The 25102-nt window shown below is 38.3% G+C and overlaps 1 protein-coding gene across 1 annotated transcript; it reads right to left on the minus strand.

The window, feature by feature from the left end:
- Positions 1-205: 205 nt before the first annotated feature.
- GABRA6 (gamma-aminobutyric acid type A receptor subunit alpha6) lies at positions 206-22348 on the minus strand. The gene is made up of 10 exons (XM_031597906.2): positions 22311-22348; positions 22029-22147; positions 21723-21790; positions 20249-20469; positions 20063-20145; positions 19364-19507; positions 18828-18980; positions 15121-15380; positions 3707-3967; positions 206-256 (listed from the first exon to the last, which is right to left on the minus strand). The coding sequence occupies exons 1-10, from the start codon at positions 22346-22348 to the stop codon at positions 206-208; spliced, it is 1398 nt and encodes a 465-aa protein (XP_031453766.2).
- Between the last annotated feature and the right edge of the window lie 2754 nt (positions 22349-25102).

The raw sequence follows: 25102 nt of genomic DNA on the forward strand, positions 1-25102 counted from the left end.
AAATTTAATATTAGAATCACCGTAAGAAATCAAAATTTTGTTAGAACTCTGTGCAGTTTCAATCTTTTTTTATTTGTCCAGTGTTTGTTTCCAGGTGATACCCAGTGTAAATACTCAGTGTTTGAAAACTGAGAGCACTTGTTTCCTTTGAAGTTACTTTAACTCCAGAAGACCTTCAGTGATTTCTTTTAAGCACTGCTGTTCTTCAGTTGGTCTGATGATCATTTCGGAGGTGCATTGCAGTTGGTTCAAAAAACTGGAGGAAAATTTAAGAGAGAGGTTTAAGCTGTCATTTGTCAACAGTGTAAGTAACCAACAACATCACCTGACTTCTGACATCAACCTCAACAGGTTTAAAAAAGAACTACGTTATAAGGGAGAATCTTCTCAGAATCTGATGCTCATTAGCTGGACCATCAAAGCTCAATAGTAAGTATATATAGTAATGACTACTTCCTACTGAACATCGTTTTTCTAGTGTTCAAACTGAAGCATAATGCACAACATGCTCTAATTGTATCTAATACAATTAGATACTTTACAAGATCTTGTTTGTCTGTCCTTCTCTCTTCCCACTTGACCATTCGTCACTGGCATTTCATCTTCAACCTGCTACATAACTCATTTTCTGCCATGATACTGTGCTCTGTGTGTTCAGCTTTTCTCTGGGAATCAGCACATTTAACACATTCAATTATATTTTACCTTCTGTCCCCAGCCATAAAAGTTGGCCTCTCTGCCTGTTTTTCTGTTGTTCATCATTAAAGGTTTAACATCATGAGCTTAACACAGACATCGTTCTGTGTTTTATTACATTAAAAACTGTAATATAGTATGATGAATATAAAGCACTGGAACAGGTTACTTTAGGAAGGATATATATAAGGAGATGTGAGAACAGTGCATGCATTATGAATGACGTGACAAACAGACCAAATACTTACAATTAAAGGGACACATCTTACATTCTAAATCAGGTATATTTTAAAATTATTAAAATAGAGCAAGCATGCAATTCACCTGTCAAAATCACTATTATAAATTAGTGTTCAGCTCTAAGACCAATCAAGATTTAAGAAATAAATAGCAAAAAAGTGTATGTGTGACAAAATAAAAAGAATAGCTTTTTCTTTTATTGTTGGACTGTTTGTTTTTTTCTCCCTTCAGGATATTCTCTATTTGGATAATCTGGACAAACATGTATTGCTTGTTCCTATGTAGAGCTTTCTCTGGATGGCAGATAGAGAAAAACACATGCCATAGAAACACATGTATTTCATTTTCCATGGATGTCACATTCTCAAACCTTTCATACAAATTAATTACAAACTGACCTTATGTAGTCAGGGAGTAGTAATTCCTCTTAGTGCAATTTTAATGCTTTAATTTTTCATATAATAAATGGGACAGCCCTGCTGCCATTATTAAACATCTGTCAATATTTCTGCACAGGAAATTTGTTTATTTTGGTGAACTGATTCGATATTTTTCTATTTGTTTTCTAAACAGAAGCCAAATGAACTCTAATTAGCGACTCAAAAAGAAAAAATTGCTAATATACCTGAAATATTTCACAAAATACACTCTTCTCAAAGAGTCATATTTCATAACTGAGTAATACCTTATCAATACTAATCTTTTTGGCTTGAGACTGTGAGTGGAGTTCAAGTGGCCTTTAAGAATGCCATGCTTCACTCACCTAACTTTTGTGTCTCCTCTGTTTGAATAGAAAGGCTTACTTTTTTGAAAATAAGTTTTGTTTTGTTTTGTTTTAAAGCAAAAACAATCTTGGTTTTCCATGAAAGTAAGAACTGGTAAAAGGATAAAGTGCATCAAATTAAAAACCTACCAAGGTATATCATGATTATATTAGTTACAACTGAGCACACTAACAGGAAAATTCAATTCATGAAGAACTTGAGCAGTGGTTTACATAACTGTTTAATTCTCCACCACTTGAATCACCCTGGCTGTTAATACTGTTCTGTTCTCTAAATCTTGTTGCTGGATTTCTGTCATTCTATAAGAATCAGTGCATTTGTGAGCAGGTTAGTGAGCTTGTGAAAGTGGAATTTTAAAAGTATCTACATTCAGCTCTAGGTCTTAGTTCTCTGAGGTATTTTAGAAGCCTAGTTCCGATACAACTATTAATATACAAGGTTAAGTATAAATATTTCATCACTAACAAGGGAAAATGGCAAATATGTTCCAAGCATTTCTATACCCAAAATGTGAATGGTTGAAGGAAATCACTGAAGTTATGGCAAGCTACACAAGCTAAGAAACTGGCCTCTTAACAGAAGCTGTAATGAATATACAAGAGCTTTGTTATGTTTTCCTTCTCTGATTGATATAAGTAATGTGCACACATAGTCAGTATTTTAATAGCAGGATCAGTATCTCTGGCACAAATGCTAAATTTAGCATTGGGCAGATTTTGAGTGGCCAGGAGGTAGCAGCTGTGACCTCTTGAGAGAGACATCTGCAGGAACGTTTGCAAGAGACAGTGCCTCCTATCTTCCTGCCCTCCTGATTTCACACAAGCTGCTTGGCAGCACACTCCCTCTTAGCATTTCCCAAATCATACTAGTAGCAAAAATCAGCAAAATTAGGGGCTAGTAGCCTCTGCTTCAAGTAGAGTTAAGATGGCATCCATTAGCTGATCAGCACCATCTTGTTACTTTGAACTGCAGTATCTTCTGGCTCTCTAAGAGATTTCCCTTGGCCGTCTTTATCTCTAATTTAGGAAATGAATGTTAAACTTGCACACTGCTTATATCAGATTGCTAGCTCCTATTATTATTGATACAGGGACTTTGTGCTTTCAATACTGTCCAAACACCATCATTATCTCTGTAGCTGTCCTAAATAAAGCTAAGTGTACCAATCATTTTGACTGCAGTGTACAGTGAGATTCAAAAACTCTATGGCAACAAACAAGGCAAATGAATATATGTTTTTCACCAAAGAGATGGGACACCATTAGTTGCATTTAGACAAAAAGGAAAAATAAAGAATTAAAACATTAAAGACTAGAAGTATAACTGCTTGAAAGCATAATCTAATCAGTGACCGTACCAGAAGTGCTCAGTCTTCAGGGTACACAACTCTTCTACACTTCACAGATATCTGAAGACTCAGTAACTCTCAGCTAGATTCTGACAAGCTTAAGTAAGGAATTTAGCAGCTTTATTGGCATAAAATGGTTCCATTAAGGAGAAAGAGGAAAAAATGGTTTTAAAAAGTGTAAAAACAGGGACTCTCAATTCACTAAGTGTATGTTGCAACTGTCTTAGTATCTTAGCAGATATTATTGTTCTCCTTTTGATATTAATCTCCTTTACTGCACTGCTGCAACAGTTAACTTTACCATTCTCTGCTGCAGACAGGAAGATGGAAAAATGGGAGATTTAAGATTGATATGTTTGCTGAGAATGGTCTCATACATCGTCTTACATAATTTTCCTTGTTCTGTGTTCTGTCATAGTGTAGAAGGGTTTACATTTCTCACCTTTGAATAGGCTTTCTACATTTTAATGGAAGTGACTGTTCTTTTTTAGAGAAAGGTTAATATAAACTTTACTTAGAAAGTACTGATCAACTGAAGCTGCATCAGCAAATGAACAATTTAAATAATACTGGCAAACAAAACATGTTACATATATACATTACAAGCATATAATTATGCTGAAATTTTAATACTCACTTCCATAGTGTCTTTTGAAAGGTAGACAACCCAGTATACCAGGTTGAATCCTGCAAATGCCACTGGAAAGAGGATCCTAGAATACTGGTCTATTTTACTCGTGCCTCCGACTGGTGGTGGTGCTGGGGGGGCTGGTGGAGGAGCAGACGCAGGTTGACACTGGGATGCACTGTTTGATATTATGCTGGCTTCAGGAGACTGATCTGCCTGAGATGTTACAGAGTTTACTCGCTTCTTCAGATTACAGTTGGAGTCAGAATGCTGAGGAGAAAAAAGAGAGAGTTGGTTTATGGCTTCAGAAATCCTAGGTTTTCTGCTTGTTACGCTTCTCTTCTATCTTTTACTCATAGAACAGAAAACAAATACTCATCCTAACTATTAGGAGACTATTTTTATTTTATAGTAAAATTAAACTCAGTGACTCCTGTATTTTGTGAAGTACTCATAGCAAGGTCCAATTATTCTTCAGAGTTGTATAACAGTTCTTAGAATTTACCTGTTAGTCGCTAGGCTGACATGTATGTTCATTATGTACAGCTGTTTTATCTGGGAGCCAACTTGCCATTTTTTCTGTGATCACAGAATGGCCTACGTTGAAAAGGACCTCAAAGATCACCTCGTTTCAACCCTCTGCCACACGTAGGGTCACCAACCAGCAGACCAGGCTGCCCAGAGCCACATCCAGCCTGGCCTTGAATGCCTCCAGGGATGGGGCATCCACAACCTCCTTGGGCAACCTGTTCCAGTGCATCACCACCCTCTGTGTGAAGAACTTCCTCCTAATATCCAACCTAAATCTTCCCTGTTGCAGTTTAAAAGAGTTTTGCAAGAACTCAGAGGTCAGAGATTTCTCCTTGTCAGTAACCAAAAGACTTTACTGATGGCTGAGAAAACACACAAGAATTCTTAAAGCATCACGCTGTGTTTTTTTTGGTTTTGTATGACGTATTCAGGTTTTCTGACAGTAGGGTGCAGTATAAATTCCTTAGATTCTTATGTAACATTTTGGTTAAGTTGATGTCGAAAGTTTCATCAATAAAAGATGGTGAAACTTATTCCCAGATTGCTGATGAAAAATATTGTGTAACATAAACAGTTATTCCTGGGTTTGAATAAGCAGTTCTTTTTGTCAACAGAAGTATGTAAGTTGCTCCAAAAGTAATGCCCCCTATTTATTTCCACGGAAGCTGCAATAGACACAAAGAAGGCAGTACTATTTGACAGAACAAATTTTCAGCTACGAAAGACTATTTTTCAACACAGTCACCATTAGCAATGCATTTTCGCCAGCAATGAACACGAGCCTGAAAGCCACACTTGTAAAAATCAGCACCAGTGGAGATGGCCCACTGTTTCAAGCTTCGATGATGGCTTCATTCCTGGAATACTGTTGCCTATGCAGTCTTTCATTGTCTCAAACAGATGGAAAATGGAAGGCACCGAATCCAGACTATATGCTGTGTGTGTCGTACAACAGTCCAGCCAAGACTGACATTGTGCTCCACAGTCTTCAAACTGGGGCCTGGTGTCACTGTACTGCAAGAGAAATGTTGTCTTCTTCTCAGGCCTGACTTTGTAATTTCAAGCCTTCAGCTTAGTCAGCATCATGATGTAGCAATCAGTGTTGATGGTTAGCCCAGGTTCCAGGAAATCCAGGAAGGTCATCTCTTCTGAACACAGCTTTACCATGCACGTTACTTCATGAACTGAGGACTGTGTCCCGAACTTTTCTTCAGCGAAGAGTTCATGTGTTGCTACATTGCACACTGCCATTTTGACTCCAGTTCTTAGAGGTGACATCATGTCTAGTCACCAATAATAATGTGATCCAGGTTCTGTTCCTTTGTGAACATTCATGGGACCCACCTGGCACAAACTTTGCAATATTCCAAGGTTTCCACCATCGTTTCCAACATATTGAAGCCAATATTCAGCTCCATACAAAGCTCTCTGATTGTAAGCTGTCAGTTTGCATGGATGAGATGATTGCGACCCTCTTCATCTTGTGGTGTGTCAGCTGTGCATGGCCATCCAGAACTTGACTTATGTTTCATGTCACTGTTGCAACTGCTGATACGTACCACCCACCACCTCACTGCACTCACATTCACTGCTGGGACTCCAAAAATATTCAGTAAGGGTCAGTGGGTGCAGTTTTTTCCACGTGGGGGAATTCAATTCCACACCTTTGCTTCATGTGCACTTCCATATCAGATGCCATTTTGTCAGACTGCCCTTCTGCTGCCATCTGTCACACAGCAACAAAATGTAGTGGAATACTGATAGGTGGGATGGTTCAGCATCTACTGTCATCCCATGAACATCTGCCTTTGATATTGTGGTCTAACATAATAAAATAGGAGCCATTACTTTCACAGCAGCCTTCATAGATGACTGAATGAAGTTGATGAGGAAAATTTTAGGCAGTGTAAATAACACACAGTACAACAGTGTGTAAGTAAATTTAAGCAGAATAGTAATGTTCAGGTGGCTCAAGATAACACATCAGAGTCTCCAAAGTCATTGTTTCTGAGTGATTTAATTACAGTCATTCACTGAAATTACTGTCAGCATTTTAGGGTTTGATCCTGTAGGATATCTATGCACGGAAACCGATTTAGTCTGATAAATGATGGGGTTAGTAGAAGGAAAAGAAACATTTTCTGAAATAGATTGCCTACACACGTACTTGGGCAGAATATCTAGATAAAAGATGAGCATTATCAGATATTATCCTTTTAGCAGTATTAGTGCCAGATTGTGAGAAGAAGTTAACACTGCTATAATGTAAGTTCTCCTCAGGGATGGATGGACCAGTATCTGCAGAGATTAGGGAGGATGGATTCCTTGCAGCTGAATTTAGCCTACATAAAAGGCAAAGAGAAGGATATCTTATTTATTTTTTTAAGGTATTTTTGTATATGCATATATTTTTTAACTATTACCTCTTTTTACTTGCTAGAGCCCTCCCCCTTGCACTACACATTAAGATGTCCTATTCTAGGTTTGCACCTCTCTGGAATGCAGATATTTGTTTTTATATTTTCCAGTTATACAGCAAGTAACAGACAGCTTTAAATGGAGGATGATCTACAGCTGTGTCACAGAAACAGAAAGAGGGTTATCCATTTCCACTTGCACTAATCATAATAGTAATGCCACGCTATAAACAGGGTGACTGAGCCTGGGCCACTGCTTTTCAGTCAAGTTGCTGTTCCATTTTGCTTGTATGCCCTTTGCTGAACTCAGCTGTGGGAGTTGTAAGGTAGCTTGTTTTTTGCTTTGCTGCAAGATAGCTTGACCTTCTGTGGAGAAGGAGTGATTTCTCAAAAGAGAACCTTAGACCTTCTCATCTGCAATATTCTGATATAAGAGGGTGAAATTCTGCTCTGGATCACTCAGGCATGAATCAGAAGTTACTGTGCTGATGTGATGGAGTTAAAATAGTTGGCAGAGCAGACGTAGCACAGGGTCAGTGGATTATGTTGAATATTGAACATATTTCAGAATGCAGAAGTAGTAAAACCATTGTGATCCTTTGGATAGGCACTTGAAAAAGGGTAGCCCTGGTCATAATTCCATTTATTTATTAAATGTTATGTGCTGCAATAGAAGGAGGATTACCTTGATATGATTTCACTGTATGATTTCAGAGTAGACAGGACAAGAAGACCTGAAGTCAGCTTATATCCTCAGAATTTGGGGAGAACACTGACTAACTTGATTATATGCCTGCTTCAGTGCATTTTTATCAATTGAGTGATATGAATAACTTCTCACTAACTAAAATAATTTATTTCATTATTCAGAAAGGATTTTACTGTTTCAGTAATGCCACAGTTGTTTTCATTTATTTATTTATTTATTTATTTCTGGCCATGCTCTTCAAGTGCTTTTATAGGCTATTAAGAAGGTTCCTAAGTAATTTCTTACACTAACATGCTCATGTACAAGTCCAGAAAATAAGGGTCAAGACTATTTTCTTGTCTACCACAACCCAAGATACAGAAGCCTCAATTTATCTGAAAAGAATAATTAACATGTTTCTCAATTTGGCAAGTGTCAGCAAACCGGACTTACTGCTGTAGAACAACCCATACTTTTCATGAGAATTTACTATTAAACCAAGAGGAAGAGGCAGCAGGAAGAGATCGTATCGTTTCTTACAGCATTTGCCTTCTGAACAGCAGCTGCAACAATTTGTCTACTATTTTTAGATTTCACTGTTCCGTTTGACAACAAATTCTACCTACAATGACATCACGACAATTTGAAAAACACAAAATAGGAAGAACAGAAATGAGTGCTCTATTCCAGTTCCTGTTTTGCACACAATCAGTCAAATAGTGAAAACTGTTTTACAAACAGCAAAAGCAAGAACAGGAAGCCTGAGACATGGCACGGTGGATCATAATAAAAGAAGGCATTTTATTCATTTACTGAAACTTGATACAGAGGAGCACTCTTGCACTTACACAGAATGCTAGTCCCATCAGGCAATTTAACTTGTCACTGAATATGACTGCCTAGTGACACAGAACAGCTTGCAAAATTGATGCTTAATGTGAGGTACCATAAAACTGGACAGAGGTTGGTAGGCATACAAACTAGTAAGGTATTGTCCAGATTCTACTGAGGCTTTGCAGCTCAGCTACCTGATGCCCTAGAAAGCTCACAAAGTATCCTTGACTGTAAAGATGCTGCTGATCTCTCACAGCTCTCATCAATATCACTAGAATGTGCTCATGCTCAAAACATCTTAGGAAGCTCTCAGCAAATTGTTCTGCTTCTAGATATAAAAAATACAGCATATATGACCTTAGACTAAATGCATTTTTTTTTTCTATTTTCTGTAGATGCTAATTGTGGTAATGCTCTAAAGATAGTTCTAAAATATATATATTTTTAATTCTCTACTGTTCTCTTTTCATTTATACTGCAGATATGTATTCTTACACATCCTACACATAGGATCTAGCAGTGGAATATCTTACATATGCACGTGAATACTGACTAATTTTAAACATATGTATGCCCTCACTTCTCTCTTTTCTGCACTTATCTCCCTTTCTGCTGTGACTACCATGCAGTAAGAAAGAGTTTTGATAGAATAAACTCTGAATGTTTAGAAAAAAACCCTCTCCTTTTCTTTAAAATTTATCGGAGTAAGACTGTTGAATTTTGCTGGCATCACAATAGAAAAAAAAAAACAACAAAAAAAAAGACAAAAACCCTAGGATCAAAGCTCCATGTCTGTACAAGGCAGAAAACTAAACTGCATATTTTTCCCTCCTGCCTCTCTCACCATCTCAGTAGCTACAGTTTCAGTAATTTCAGTGATTCATATTACGTACATGAAATCACATACTAGTAACATAGCTCCCAAAGAGCAAGTTAAGCACGGTTTATCTCCCTAAATCCTTCTCAGACTTGCCTCTAACATACAGCAGCATGATCTGTAAAACCTCTGCTTAGCTGCTGAATGATCTATATGCAACACCTTGCAGCAGGGAAGTTCACTACATTATATAAGATCTCCTTTTGGGTATGCATTAAGGTACCTCCATACTTACTGTCATGTGCAATTTAAGCGCCCATGTCGTGTCAGAGATTTGTTATAACCCATAATTTAGATATTCCTTTACATATCTCTTTTGTGGGATGCGATTAAAAAAATGTGTGTTATAAACATTTGTAAACAGCATTCTGCATGGTTAACAGCTGAATGTACTTTAGGCATCATTAATAGTCCCTAGCTTCAGGCATCTCTTTAGGCATTCTAAATTTCCTTTAGGCGTATTATGAGTAATTACCCATCACAAAATTGTTTTTTCTTTGTGCTTTACCTGGTAAAAGGGCTAAATTAATCAACTGGAGCATGGTAAAGCCATGTTCAAATTCTTTCTTAACTTGCAGAAACTGAAATTCATGTCTCTAAAATTATAGCCTAAGCCTCAGGTGAACGTGGTTAGGGGAAGAGTGTTACTTCATTACTCATTTCAGTATGATTGCACCATAGCAGAGCCTTTTCCTAAAATTTAGACGTAGCACATCATAAAACTCATAATTAGCACAGAGCCTCTGTCAAAATATATATTTATGTTGAATTTAAATATGCCATCATGTTTGGACTCTTTAACTTATCAGTGTCAGTCTAGAGCAATCCCTGATGTTTAGTGGGAGTCTGAATTGGAAGTAGGGAGAAAGGAATGAAAATTCTGCCAGTCTGCAGTACAAACAGCACTACAGAGCTTTTATCCTTCTGTTATTTGACTTTTACTTTTTTTCACTGCCCCCCTGCAATAAAAAGGGATTAAACTTCAACACTGAGCAAAAATATCTAAAGCCAAGGAAACAAATTTTCCATCTGTATTTTTTTACATACGATTTCAGCTTCTTCTCAACCTTCCTTGCTGTACTGCACTTGCTTTTCCAATCAGATAAGTATTTAATTTGGGTAGAACCTAACAATCTGCATCTACTTTCCTTGTAAAGATGACAAAAAGTCAATACAATTGCAAGTTGTTTCTTGTTTTAAATAGCCTACTTGATACCCTACAGTTGTGCAGAAGCAGGAAGGACTCTTTAATTTGATGGAAAGTGCCATGTTCTCAGATAAGGCTTTTAATGCATGTAGCTTTTCTAGGATGATTTCATAAAGGGTTGTTGATAATCTGAATAGAAGTGCTCTCCTTTCAACTGTACTACAGTTCTCATTAAACATACTCACTGTATTCTGACGTAATTATATAAAACTAAATCCTCTGTACAGAAATGACATATGGCTGCTCCGCAGTTGGGCAGGGTTGTTAAAGAGAATGAGAATCCTCTCCTGCTCAAGCCATGTTATTTTGAAAAAGAGGTACAGGGCAATACGTAGGGACAGGAAAGCTCTGCCAGCAGCATTTCACTGTTCTGTGCTGTTTTCTGTTAAAACAACGGGCCTTTTAGAAAACAAACATAATCAACCAACAACCCTGTAACAATCTTTTGTATTTTAAATGTAGTGTCTTACATGGAAAAGCTTTCTTTTCATCCACAGTATTTTCTCCCTGTCCTGTCCTGGGTGCTCCCTGAACATCTTGCAAATCATTACTTCAAATGGGGAACTCCAGCCAGTATCACCAATTACCCTTCCCCTGCAACTCCTAGAACTGGAGTTTTACTAGATAAAGAAAGACATAATGATTAATCAATATGATTAATGTAAGAAAAATATATTTGAAATGAATTAAAAAACAAATGCCAAAATGCTTTATGTACATACATATATGTATATACATAAAAAAATTTGGTTTTGACAAGCTAGAGCAAGCTTGTCACCATATGAATAAAAGGAGGCTTCTGTCAGGGTCCAGATGATCACCCAGCTTGTTGCCATCATATTTTGGAGTGGAACACCCATAGTTTTGTATTTCACACAAGGATTGCCTGCAGCTGACAGAGAGAGCAAGCCAAATTCTGCTCTCAGTTAACTGAGGTAAATAGAGTGGCTTGCCTAGAACCAGAATAGGCATGCTGGGCTGTCATCAGTTAACAGAGCAAGCAGTCACAGCATTGTAACTCTCACTGAAACCACTTCATTCCAGAAACTTTAGGAGAGTTTCTCCTACTTCATTAGAATTTTGTCTGCTGCCACTGCTATTTTCCGAATGTACAGTTTTGGGGGATTTAATAAAAACATGAGAAAAAAGAGTTGTTATTTGAATAAAGCAAGATTTTGAATAGATTTAACTAGACTCAAGAAGGCTTTTGGATAGCATTTTGAAATACTTTTTTTTTTGCAGGAAACACATTTAATTTAATTTGTTAAAAACAAAAACAAAACAAAAAAACTGAATATGTTCTGTAGATACTTTATCTTGGTGAGTTCAGGCCTTCACTGAAAGCAACTAAAGCTTCCAACAGTTTTCTAAATTCTTATTTTCATTTGCATGAAAACTATTTCTCTGTGCCTGCCCTACCTGAAATAGTAGAAGGTGTAGAAAGAACTAGTCCAGAGAGGGCACAGATATCCCCACCACAATGTCTTTAGCCATATTTCAGACAATTTAAGACAATATAATGTATAAAACATATACCTTGCTCCTACTACTGCTACAAGTAGAGGAGTTGCAATGGCAGTTTTGCAGCCATTAAAGTTTCCTAATAAGAACATCTCGCTTTTCTACTTTTACCTCTGGATTCTCCAGAACTAATTAATTCTTTACATTTTTCAGAAATTTTCTCAGTGTAAAATATCATCTGATATCTGCAAATACAAAAGACAAGAAGCATATTTGACTCACTGTTCATTACTCTTCATCCTACAAATAACCCTCCATGTATCTAAAATCCTGACACCTTTCACATATTTCAAAAATGAAAGGCAAATAAAAATACTAGCATTGTAAGTGGATGGAAAACTTTACTACTCTGTGTAGAAGAACAAACAAATAAGTAAATAAATCACAGATTAGGGGGAAAATAAGGTACTAAAGCTGAGAGCATGACTGAAGGGAAAGATTTTAATTTTAATTTTTTTTTTTTAATCATATGGAGCAGACAATAAGTTACAATGATTTAAAATATATGAAAATCCATATCTTATACATTTTATCTAGTGAATTGGAAGAGAAGGAGAAGAGACAAAAAGAGGCACAGGAAAGGCAGGATAAATTATGCAAAGGATAAAGAATAAGAACTGTGCCTTGTAAAAGGAAAAGCGAAGAAAGAACGTAGGGGCAAACAAATGGAAAAGTTACAGGCAGAGATGAGGAACCAGCTAAGCAAAATTCAAGACCTCTGAAACAGCTCCTAAATCTACAATAAGAATGGAATGTTAAGTTGTGTACCTTACTTAAACAAACTGTTTGAAGATCAGTAATATAACTATAAAAGAATAGAGTTCAGTAGAGGATGATGATCCTGAGGAAACAGACATACACTCATGCAATCAGCCTGTGCTAACTACATTGTTAGCACTCAAATCAGCGAGTTCAAATCTGTTTCAGCTGAAATTAGATTACTGACAGCATAGGATGTTCATCTATGTGATGATACAGAGAAACTCTTTCTCCTTTGCCTTCATCTAACACAGGAATATGAGTAAATAAATAGGTGTCATCAGCAAACATATGCTCTCTTTTTCTCTCTTCTTTTTTTGTTTGTTTGTTTGTTTTGTAAAGTTTAAATATAATTATAAATTATAATTATAAATAAAGTTTATTGGTTAAAATAAATGAAGATTTGAAAGTTGTAAATATTGTCAAAACTGAATCAGCTTTTCTGCTGTCAGTCAGGTATCAGTGCAAGAATCTGTGAACACTTGAATCTGACCACCTCTTTTTTGTTGTTTTTTGTTTTTTACTTTCTTTTATATTTCTTTTATGTAATGGTGAATTAAAAACAAAATCTGTATTTCAGAATTAAAATATATGAAGATTTGATTCTTCTACTATTTACATATTTAGTGAAAATGAAATGCATTTTTTGTTTTCTTGTTATGTCTTACACATTTCTTTTCAATTACTGTTTTTAATATTAAAAAAAAGGAAAAAAAAAAAAAGTATTAACAGTCGTGTGGTTTTACAAGCCCAGTACTTCCCTGCCAACTGGCCAGTGTGCATCTGGCATGGCCTTTATTCTTTTCCTTAACTACAGACAGAAGGAACACAACCCAAAGGAACATGGATAAGCTTGATAGGTGGGACCATGTGAACCTAATGAGGTTTACAAGGCCAAACGAAAGGTGCTCCATCTTGGTTAAGGCAGTCCCAGATACAATTACTGACTGGGAGAAGAACAACTCATTGAAAGCAGCCCTATGGAAAAGGACTGGCAGATGAAAAGTTGGATGTGAAACAGTGCTTGCAGTCTGGAAGGCCAACAGTACCCTGGGCTACATCCCTAGAGGTGGCAGCAGGGCGAGGGATGGGATTTTTCCCTTCTATTCTGCCTTTACGAGTCCTCTGAAGTACTGCATCCAGGCCTTGAGCCACCAGCACGTGAAAGATGCAGAGCTCTTGGAATGGATCCGGAGGAGAGCCACAAAGATGCTCGGAGGACTGGAGCACCATCCCTATGAAGAAAGGTTGAGGGAGCTTGGCTTGTGTAGCTTGCAGAATGAAGGCTCTAGAGTGCCTGAACTGAGGCCTCTCAGTACTTAAAGGATGCTTTTAAACAAGAAAGAAACCAACTTTTTATGAGGCCTGATATTGATAGGACAAGAGGGAATGGTTTAGAACTAAAAGAGGGGAGATTTACATTAGATGCTATGAGGAAATTCTTTACCCAGAGGGTGATGAGGCACTGACACAGGCTGCCCAGAGAAGCCATAGGTGCCCTTTCCTGGAGCTGAACAACACCAGACTGGATGGAGCCCTGGGCAACCTGATCAAGGGGGTGGCAACCCTAGCAACAGCTGGGTGGTTGGAACTAGATGACTGTTAAGGTCACCTCCAACCCAAGCCATTCTATGATTAGCTCCAACGAGGACCAGTAGCAAGATGCTTTGTAACTCTGATTTTGTATTATATGGAACTTATTAATTATACATTTAACACTTTAAATGTACCAAAATGTTACACGTTCAACAGTTATGAGGAAATGTGGAAAAACGATCACATGATTGGAGTGGTGTTACGCTGTTACCCTGGTGTGCTTTTAGTCTCCTACTAAATTTGCAGACCCAATGGTTTTGGAAGGATCATTCAAATTCTGTTATTCCTCTCAAAATGGGTAACGTGATGGTAGTAAAACTGATTCTGCAAGCAGGAGGGCTGGTGAAACAACATTAAGTACTTATCCTAAAATGTAAGGAATACAATTACAAGCAATTTGGACATAAGTTTTTCAATACTAGAAAGCTTTCTTATCTGTCACATGTACTGAAATCTATCCCTAAACTTTATGTTTACACTTTCATTTTTTTTTATTTCCCCAAGCTTCCTCCAACACAGATTTTATGAAAGTAACAGATGCCAAGTTTATGTAAAGGATAATTTCTCTTCTTCCAGATGACCCACTTATGGTATATGCCAGGATACTACAGTGATCCTATAATCATCTGGCCTGTGCACACATTGCTTGCACACTACGGTGTCCCACAAATTCTGCACACTTACTCAAGGAAATAACACAGCTGCCTGGCCACAGTGCCTACAGCACTGCTCAAGGAAAGTATTATGGGTAGCAGTCCAGTGTCATTCCTTATATATATTACCAAATAAACATCTCTCTAGATTTAAATAAACAGTCTGAATAAATGAAGTATTTTCATTTTCTGTAAAAAAGAACCACGTCTTTGATAAATAGACATGATCTGGTTACATAATTTGTTTCAGGTTAAGATCACTTTTTAATATGGTTTCACATTCACTACTTCAGCTGCCTCTCCCTATATGATATTTATTATCAGAAAAGCAAGCAATTACCGAGACAATCTCGTCCTCTGCCGGTACAGTTGCTGCTGATAGTGCTGCTGCCAGTGCTGCTGCCCTTGCTGCCTTCCTTATTGCTCTCTGAGTCTGAAGATTGGTAAAGTAGTTGACAGCTGCAAACTCAATAAGTGCAGAGAAGACAAAGGCAAAGCACACAGCTATGAACCAATCCATGGCAGTAGCATAGGACACCTTGGGCAAAGAATGGCGTGCGCTGATGCTTAAAGTGGTCATTGTTAGAACTGTAGTAATTCCTTGAAAATAAGAGAGAAAACAGGCATTAGAATTTTGCTTCATCCTTGCAGTTCTTAAATTCATCTGTATGTATCTATGTGTGTTTATGTACATACATACATAACATAAAATCACTGTTCAAGTAACTAACAAGTCTTAAGTATTTCGTATTCTTATGCAATTAATGTTTAGTGACTCGAGTATCTAAAAATATACTTCCTTAATACAGTAAGCAGACTGGAAGTTAGGATAACTACAAACTACAAGTTGCAGTTTCTTAGAATGGTGATAAAGCATGGGTATAACAAAACCCAGGCTCAGGCTCAGAAAGATGCTTTACTTGAGGAGTTCTTAAGTGGAATGTTTGACAGAAAAGTAAATTAACATGACATGATTTTCTAGCAGTGTTATGATCCTCCCTATCTCCTATTGTTGCATAAGACAGATAGTGGCTTACAGAACTCTCACTGAATCCATTGGATTTTTGCATTAAAATCAGTGGTAGGCTACGATCCAAATATTTCTAGTAACAAGAGTTTGGTCTTCTGTACAGTGATCTTTAATTCCTGAATACATTTTTAAAGATTCACTAACATAATATTGATTTGAATGCTCCCATAGTTACAAATGTGTAATGATGGGAAAAAGCACCTCTCTAGAACTTCTTATGTATTTTCACACACACAAAAAATCTGATCATGTAGCTTATGAGCCCCATAAGTATTCTTCACATCTATCATAAACTTATTTTTTCTGTTTTGGAATGTACAGCATGAATCATGTGGGAAGTATACTTACTTCCCACTGCTGCCTGATACAAGAGCAAACTGATCTGTTAAAACATACAAGCCTCTGTGACTCATGTTTACTTATAATTATGCCTGGTAGAATCTGAAAAATACAGGTATTTAAAGACAGTAAGCAGGAGAATACCCTCTTCTGCTCCTTTCTGCAGTTGGAAAAGGGTAGGTGGGAAAGTAAAAGATGTTATCATGTCATGTTGCAATGATGAATCAATATGCTATGAATGATACTGAGTGGAAAGGATGCAGTGTCATTGCATACTGCAGGGTGACTTGATTATTCTCAGGATTTTTTTGCAACTCTCTCACATGATGTAGCTTGCCAGCTGTCTGAGATCAAGTAATTCTCAATGTCACTACTTAACATGTTTTAATGAAATGCAAATAGAAGATATATAAAAATATGTAGGATATCTACTTCTCCCAAGTCTGCCAGACTCATTTAATAACCTAAGTGCAACTATGCTGAGATAAATTTCAATTTCAAACATCCAGAATGAACTTTTCAATATGATGCATGATTAGATTAAGATCTGCCCATGTGCTAGTTAATAATAATAAAAAAAAGATATTTTCTGTGTCTGAATAAAAACCTTCTACAGCAGGAATTTAAACTTAGGAATAGGACTCCTATTCTATTAGAGATATAGATAAGAACATTCTCAATGTGAATTTTGATGAAATGTTCTGCACTGTGGAAAACTACTTTATCAAACAGAATGCCACATTACAGTTGGTAAAGTGTGTAACTGATGATTGTCTTTCCATTTTGAAAAATCTGGTACATAATGCAAATACTGAAATGCTACTTTTTCTTTAAAAATAATTTAAAACTTTCTGTATCTGAGAAGTTATACATAAAGTTAATAACTAGATAATAAGTTAAAATTTCAAGGGTGATCTACTAGGAGGGTAGAAGCTGGCCAAATATGGGCCTGTGCAAAATAAGAAAAGTTTTTGCCAAACTAAAAAAAGATTACATAAAGGTACCTAAAAATGTGAAATTACAGCCATTGTTATATGGTTCCAAGCATTTTATACTTTAACAGGTCATACATAGAACCTGGCCTCAAATAACCATGCTTCTTACACCAAGTAATGTCTGATAACACCATGCTTTACAAAAAGATACGTATACATACATATGTATAAACATACCTACATACAGAAGCTCCACACAAAATAAGGAATCTCATATTGCCTATCTGCTGTTCTTTCCAATGTCACTATGATAAAGAGCACAATAATATCTTTTTCCTATTTTTCATCTGTATTTCTGTAAAGATGCTTATGAACATTAATTTATCTCACTATAACGTTATCTGCAAAAGATAACTGGCTTCCTTTGGAGGTAAGTAGATTTGCTAAGTGATTTTCTCTGAGAAATTGGTTTGGTCACATTATTGTTATTTTTCTACCATTCACTTCTCTCAAGCCTATACTTTGAGAAGGTGTGCTTCATAAAAATATAATGTTGTTTAATTTTGTCACAGTTTTAGAACGTAAAAGCAAAACTGAAAAATCTTAACAATTCAGGTATTTGCATTATGATGCAGAAAGGATGCTTACCTCCTCATTTTTAAACTGGCCCTTTTTGCTTAAACGAAGGTATTTAGAATGTATGGGATTTTGGACTGGAATGGAATATAAATTTATACCTTCTCTGGGAGAAATAAGAATGGAATAACTACTGTCATATGCTTTTTAAATGACAAAATGATTAATTTTCCAGAAGTAAGGCGTCTATTTTATTATTTCTTAAAATATTTTCTACTCTTAATTCTAAATTTACTCTTCAGCTCGACATTAAGTCTTTATTTCTGGGTTTGTGATCTTTATGTAATAACAGACTAAGCCCTTAGTTTGGGGAGAATTAATTCAAACCACTAGAAAAAGGAAAGGCCTATGCAATATGTATAAATACTCCTTGCTACTGCTGCGAGTTGTGCTAGGGACAAGATGCATTCACCTAATTCATCCTTCTAAAGTCCTTGGTAGTTGTTTAGATACCTCTACGGAGAGTAATGCTTCAGAATGAGTGCTAGACATGGTTCCAACCCAAAAAAACACAGCCACTTGGGCACGGGTTAATTTCACAACAGAACAGGTCAATAGAAAAATTCCTGTTTAATAAATGGAAAGTTGACTTTTACTCTGAAATTGTCATTTCCTTGGGGAAAAAAAATGTTGGGAAGATAAACCACCACAAGTAAGTCTGGCTTAACAAACATTCTGTATAAATAGTTCTGACTCTGGTGAGAAGATTAAATATCATTTGGTTTAGTTTTTAGTATATGCTTTTGTTCACTGAAAAGTGCTTTCTGCCTTTTTCAGTTTAAAGGCTAATGCCCACCAGATTACTGTAGCTGTTTAATACAGTGGATTGAATACAGTGATGAAACGAATGACAGAAGAAACAAAACATGAATACCAGCCACGGTTCTTGCTGGAACAGATTCTTTGTTGATCCAAAACACAACTTGAGACAGGACTACAGTCATGATGCATGGAATGTATGTCTGAATGAGATAGTAGCCTATTTTCCTTTGGAGATGGAAATAGAGCAGCTGAAGTGAATATTCACCTAAAACAAACAAGCAATGAAAGTGATGAATGAATGGTATGTATGATGTTGAGGTGTTCAAAGACCTTAATGCAGCATACCAAAAACTGTTCTGGCTGGAACAGACTCCTTGTTAATCCAAAAAGAGACCTGAGAAAGAATGACTGTCATAATGCAAGGAGTATATATCTGTATCATGAAGTATCCCATCTTCCTTTGCAAGTGGAAATAAACTGTCATGATTACATATTCACCTGTTAGGAGACAAGTATGTCAGCATTATTTTGGCAATGTATGGATAAACATTATTGGCTTAAATTCAAGATACTGTGTCCTAACGAATGTACTGATAAGCCTTCAAATGTATAATCAAAATAAATTGACAACAAAGGTAAAGTGACCTATTGGAAGCAGAGAAGAAGAATATTAATTTTTACATATTGTTTTTACTGGGATGGGGAAGCCAGGGGAATTCTTAATGTGAGTCTTTTAGGAGACCACAGCTAAACTCTTTGCAAGCATTTTAGTCTTAAAAATGACAAAAGGCAATTACAGCAATGCAATTATATACTGAATGAAAAAGTCTGTAATCTATTTTCAAGATGGTTTATGTAGTTCCCATATGGCTAGATCTTACCTGTATTAGATTTAATTGTTTCGCTAGATACAGTTTGTCCTATGAGATCATACTGGAGGAGACTGGAAGACTCCTGTGGTACTTCTACAGAATGCAGGGGTCCTTTTTTCCATGTATAAATTATTTCACTTTTTGGGTAAGCATCTGAGTTACACAAGGAAAAAATACCAATATAAATGATATGATTTATAAGCTATTAAAAAAACAGAAGCAGCATGATCCCACTGGTCAAATATCCATAGAAATTTGCATCCTTCTCCAGTAAATTTAGCATGAATGAATGAATGACCAAAAAAAAAAAAAAAAAAAAAAAGTAATAACAGAATGCAGAGAATGGCTGAGATGAGAACTGATAGGTACTAACTTTTGCTTTTAATTTGCTATTAAATACATGCATTGATTGCCACAAATTGTCTAAATGTTTTCATTTTATAAAACTAGACTTTAATAAATGTAGTACAGATTTTATGACTTGTAAAAGGAACAAATTTGAATACTAATAATTTGTTACAGTCATCCTTCAGAGAACATATCCATATGCCTAAGAATTGTCTGAACTTTAGAGGAAAGAGTAAGATTCTAGAGTAAAAATATAAGAGACTTTAAGTGTGCTAGGATCTCACTTCTGATCTCATGTACACGGAGACGTGGAGACCAACTGTATTACTATATGTAATTGAAGGATATAGAAAAACATACAGCTTCCAAACTTCAAAGGGCAAGCATGTCCATCCATGGGGAAGTTCACCAGCCGCATAGGACAGTCAGCATTAATGGTTAGTCTAGAAAACATTGAAGTAGATGACGGTCAAAAATAAATGGTATGCTGGAAAACTGTTGAATGGTCAACTAAGGTCAACTAAAAGCAGAAGAATAAGCTCTCACCTCATTGTGTAAAGAATAGTTCCATTCTGCATAATTCTGAAAAGTTTGTTAGGAGTTGTCATATTATGAGCAATTGATTTTTTTCCATTTCTAAAAAACGTGTCTGGTGTCCATATTTTACTGACCATTAAATTGTTCAATCTCAAAATTTCTGTTGGCCCACCAAACTTCAACCTCTCATCAGTCCACGTCTGCCGGAAGAAGACATCCATTGTGTATTCCTATGGAAAATAAATAGATGAATTATAGAGGGTCAGCGGTCCTAAGCTGCTGGATGTAGAGTAACTCCATGAAAGACCCTAACACACATGTTAATGGCTTTTAATTTACTGCTTAGAGGCATGATCTATTATTAGATCTAATCTATTACTATGATTAAGTAGTTGCAAAAAAGAAAAAAAGAAAGTAGTTCATGAGAAATATATCACACTTTTTTATGATTGTTCCAGAGGAGTTGCAAGTTAACCAATGAACAGATAACTTGATGTAAAAAAAAAATAATCCCATAGCTCTCTTATAGAAAATAATTTAATTCAAAGCGACTGAAGTTGTGGTCCAAAGAGAAATACAAATATCTACTTTTGTATCCTTTCAAAGTGCAAAAACAAACTGTTAATGTCTAGCTGCCAGGAACAAAAGCACATAATCATGGCCTCCATTGCAGCTTTTTTTGCATAGTCATGAAGAAAGGACTGATATGGAAAATATGAATTACAGTAACATTATGTTGACAAGTTTATGTTAGATGTTCTTAAAGATTCTCAATATTGTCCCAACCATTCAGAAACCTGAGAAAGTCATTCAGAAAATTGAGCTAAACCTTGGCAGGAGTCAGATATGAATGAAAGCACACCTTCTCTATGCTTTCTCCTAGACTGACTTACGAAGAGAGGTAGAAAAGTTTTGGGTGCCTTTAGGGTCACACAGTGGAACGCTGCCTTTATTGAGCAGGTATTGGAGGAAAGGTACAAAGGCAAAAGTAGCAACTGAAATCCATTTTCAGGATGAGAGCGGTGATGGTTCACCCTTTCTGTGGGAGCTGCTGCCATAATCTGTGGAGTTTACCCAAGTCTGCAGCTACCTGAATTTTGGGGCTCCCAGCATGATGAGGAGCCGCTGTGACAAGCAGCACTATCTCTGCTGCTGCATGGCAGGTTGTCTCCTACCACGCGGCCTTCTAGCCAACCTCTGTGCCAGCTGTTCATAAGGTTCAGGAGGCATCTTTAACCTCTCCGTGTGCCTCAGTGGAGGTGAGCGTCGCCCTCGATGCCCAGCTTCATTTGGGGCCACGGGGCTGCGCCGGGTGACTGCGCTGGGGAAATAGCTATATGCAGCTCCAGCCAAAGCGCCCTGCCGGGCCGTAGAGATTGTCAAGAAGATTAAAGCTCGTAATCTGCTCTAATGACGGACAGCTCAGATGCCACCGTAATGAATCCCGGGAAAGGAGAGCAGGGACAGTGCGCGGGGCCCTTACCATCTCCACGTCGGACACCGGCCCGAAGCTGGTCACGTAGATGTCCGTTTTGACTTCTGTCACGGCACCTGCGGGACACGGAGACGAGTTGGGCGCGGAGCGGAGCGGGGCCGGGCCCCCAGCCGGCGGCTGCGGGCTGCCGGAGCACGGGAACTTTGCTCCGCGTCCCGGTTTTCATCTCCACCTCTCCTCCCCCCCCCACGCTGTGTTCGGGCCGCGACCCTCCGCCCGCCCGGGAGCAGCCCGATGCCCGGGAGCCGACGCGCTCCCCCACCGCCCCGACGGGGCGGGAGTTTCCCCTTCTACCTCCAAATCCCGGCCGGAGCCTGTTGTCGTAGCCGTCCAACAGCTTGTCGAGGATGCGAGTGATGTTTTCCGAGTAGAGGTCCCCCCCGTCGCCCTGGCCCCCCAGCGCCTTCTCGATGCTGCGGGGAGAGGCGAGTTCCGCCGTCAGCGTCCCGCTTGAACCCGCCCGCCAGACCCGCGCCCCTCGGGGAGAGCAGGGCAGGAGAGGCGGCCCGGTGACCCTTCGCCGGCAGCTCCGCGTTGAGGGGATGCTCTGGGGTCCGGGGCGATGTGTTCACTCACCTCACAGCTACGCAGACCCAAGCGATGAGCAAAGCCATGCCTCAGGTCTGCGCGAGGACGCTCAGGTGCCCTCGGATCCGTCACCTGGAGCAAGTTTGGGCTCTCATCCTTCCCCTGTCGGCCGGCGGCTCTGCCGGGTGAGGACACGGAGCCCGGCTGGCTCGGCCCCGTCCCCGCGGTCCTCGGCCGCGCTCTGTCCGTGCTGGGCGGGTGGGGGTGGCTGTGGCTGTGCGCGCCCTCCGGTTCCGCCGCCGCTCAGCCCGATGTGACCGCCTCGGTGGGGGAATTAGGGTTTGAAGGGACGGTGCGCGGTCGGAGAGCAGTGACAATAATCGAATAAGGCATTAGGGGAGATTAAAAGGAAGAAATCCACTGCTAGTTTTGGCATGGAATTAGCAGGGACCCGTTAGGAAATCTGGAAAAGCGCTGGCATCTTGCTGATAGAGATTATGTTAGAAATGGCCTCAGCTTTTATTATGTTTATGGTTCACGGGGAGATTATTATGCAGCTCTGCATCATTAGAACTTTGAAAAAAAAATCCCCGTTTTCCGATTTTTGACCTTTCTCAACAGATTTCCACATGATCAATCCTTCAGAACTGCACAGAGGGCTTCAATATCTCACTGTATTAATATATAAACATCGAACATTCGGAGCTGGTTCTGGGTCAGGTTTTGAGATATTTTTTAATGCTAAGCTGTTTTGGAGGGTCACATACACAGATTTCACTCGGACATTAAAGCAGGGCATTACCAGGACTTCTGTTAGGACTGGAGCTCCTTACTGTAAAACCACGAGGATTGTATATCATCACTAATTTTGTCCTGATAAGTACTGGTTGGATCATTAATGTCCCCTCCTCCAGTAAGTGTGTTAATGTAGCCAGTCCTGAAGGAAAATAAGGTCAGACTGCTCTGGCTTTTTCTGTGACCTTATTACTTCTCATAGAGCCAATGAATGATGTAGCACATATGTCATTTATCTACGCCATAAACAAAGCAATTGGTTCAATTTTCCTTCCATATGGTAACACAGAGGAATGGGTAACTAGACTGAAAGCAAATCAGTCGATGATGTAACTTTTTAGCACATGAAACACACTTGCATTACTGGCTGCTAAGAAAATACATTTAATTATCGAATGATAGGAAGAAAGAATTTGAACAAAACTCAGAGACATATATAGATGAAGTTCAGGGCTGGGGTTCTGGGCTCAAGTTTTGTGTTTGAGAAGCTAAAAAAGAACAACTCACAAGTGAATTTAAGAGGGATTAGAAGAGCAAGATGCTGTGCCATTGACTCCCTTTTCCCATTGTCATGGAACAATATCATATAACCCACATAGGTGGCCTGGCTGCACACAGCCAGAGCTCCTGCTTTAAGCAGTTGTGAGCCCAAATTCTTGTTCTGTGCTGGCTCCCTGTTAGCACACCAAAGATGCAGTCCCTTTATCTTCTCTAAATCATTTATTTTAATAAGCTTCTCATGGGCATTAAAATCCCAATGCTCCATTGGCCTACCAGGTACTCCTTATTGTTTCTACTTCACTTTGCATTGCTGTGAATTAGACAAGAAGATATTTTTTGTTAATCATATCATTTACAGCTGCCTTTTTTTCACTGTCATCCTCTTCCAAATTAGACTCCTACTGTATAAAAAGTCTGTCTCAAAAGTCTACTCAAAAGTAGACTAGAATGTGAATCAGAAGAATTGAATGTTTGTCTGTTTATTTTTCCCCTGCAGAATGGAGTTTTTTAGTATGTTCACTTGTTGGATCTAATTGGACCTGAGCATGGCCAGACATATAGTGCAGCAGATGTTCTTGCACGACTGTGATTTTCTTCTCCAAAATAAGGCATCTAAATAGTGCAGGCTTTAAGAAATTTAGTTTTAGATGTGCATTCATGGAAGCCTACTTCATCACTTTCTTAGATTGAAAAATGACTGCTTTGTGAGGAGAAAGAACAGAAGCACAATGTGAATTGAAATATCCTAGGAATTCACTGTGCTGTGTATCCCCTAGGAGGACAAAGGAATGATTTCAACAGATAGACAATTCAGTATGTGTCTTCAGAAGAAAACTACAGATTATGACATTTCTCTTCATAAAGGATAATTCTGTTGAATCCTAGCCAAAAGTTAAGGTCTAGCAGTGGCATGTTTGGTTATCCAGGCTCAGTAATGCTGCTGTGAGGGATAGCTTACACCTCTCCTGCCAGCTTGCCTTACTGAAAAGGATAATTAACTGGAGTATCAAAGTTGGCATGGGTAGATTCTGTGCTATACAAGCATTCCCTTTCCAGGCCCCAAGCTAGTTTTTATCTTGCTACACAGGGCTTTGCTCTGTCATTATGCTACTGTTGAAATGAGCTAATGAATGCTGTAAATAAAGAAGTATTAGTTGTAAGTTGGGAGTTGAATGTAATTTTAACTACAGCAAATAAATGAGAGTTTGAGAGAACTCAGCTTCCTGTAATATGTGTACTGAGGAGGCTGAGGGAAAGTGAATATGGGCATCAGCTTGAACACTCTCTGGACTGCTGTAGTTGCCCAGTGTAAGCTCACAGCTGATTCCAGTCCAGCAATCCATGCAGGGCAGCATGAATCCCTGACAGCAAGGCAGGTAGCTTGGGCAAGTGGATTGCAGTGTTTGAATGAGTCATGTAATTTCAGTCTGGGATTTTCTTACAGGAGAGTGACATAATAATCTTCACAAGGAGTTTGCAGAGTCAGAGACTGGCCAAAAAAAAAGAAAAAATCTCAAAGCAATTCAAAATACACCAGCCTGCCT

This window comes from Phasianus colchicus, chromosome 15 (genome assembly GCF_987193195.1).
Source record: "Phasianus colchicus chromosome 15, bPhaCol1.hap1.1, whole genome shotgun sequence".
Classification (NCBI taxonomy): domain Eukaryota; kingdom Metazoa; phylum Chordata; class Aves; order Galliformes; family Phasianidae; genus Phasianus; species Phasianus colchicus.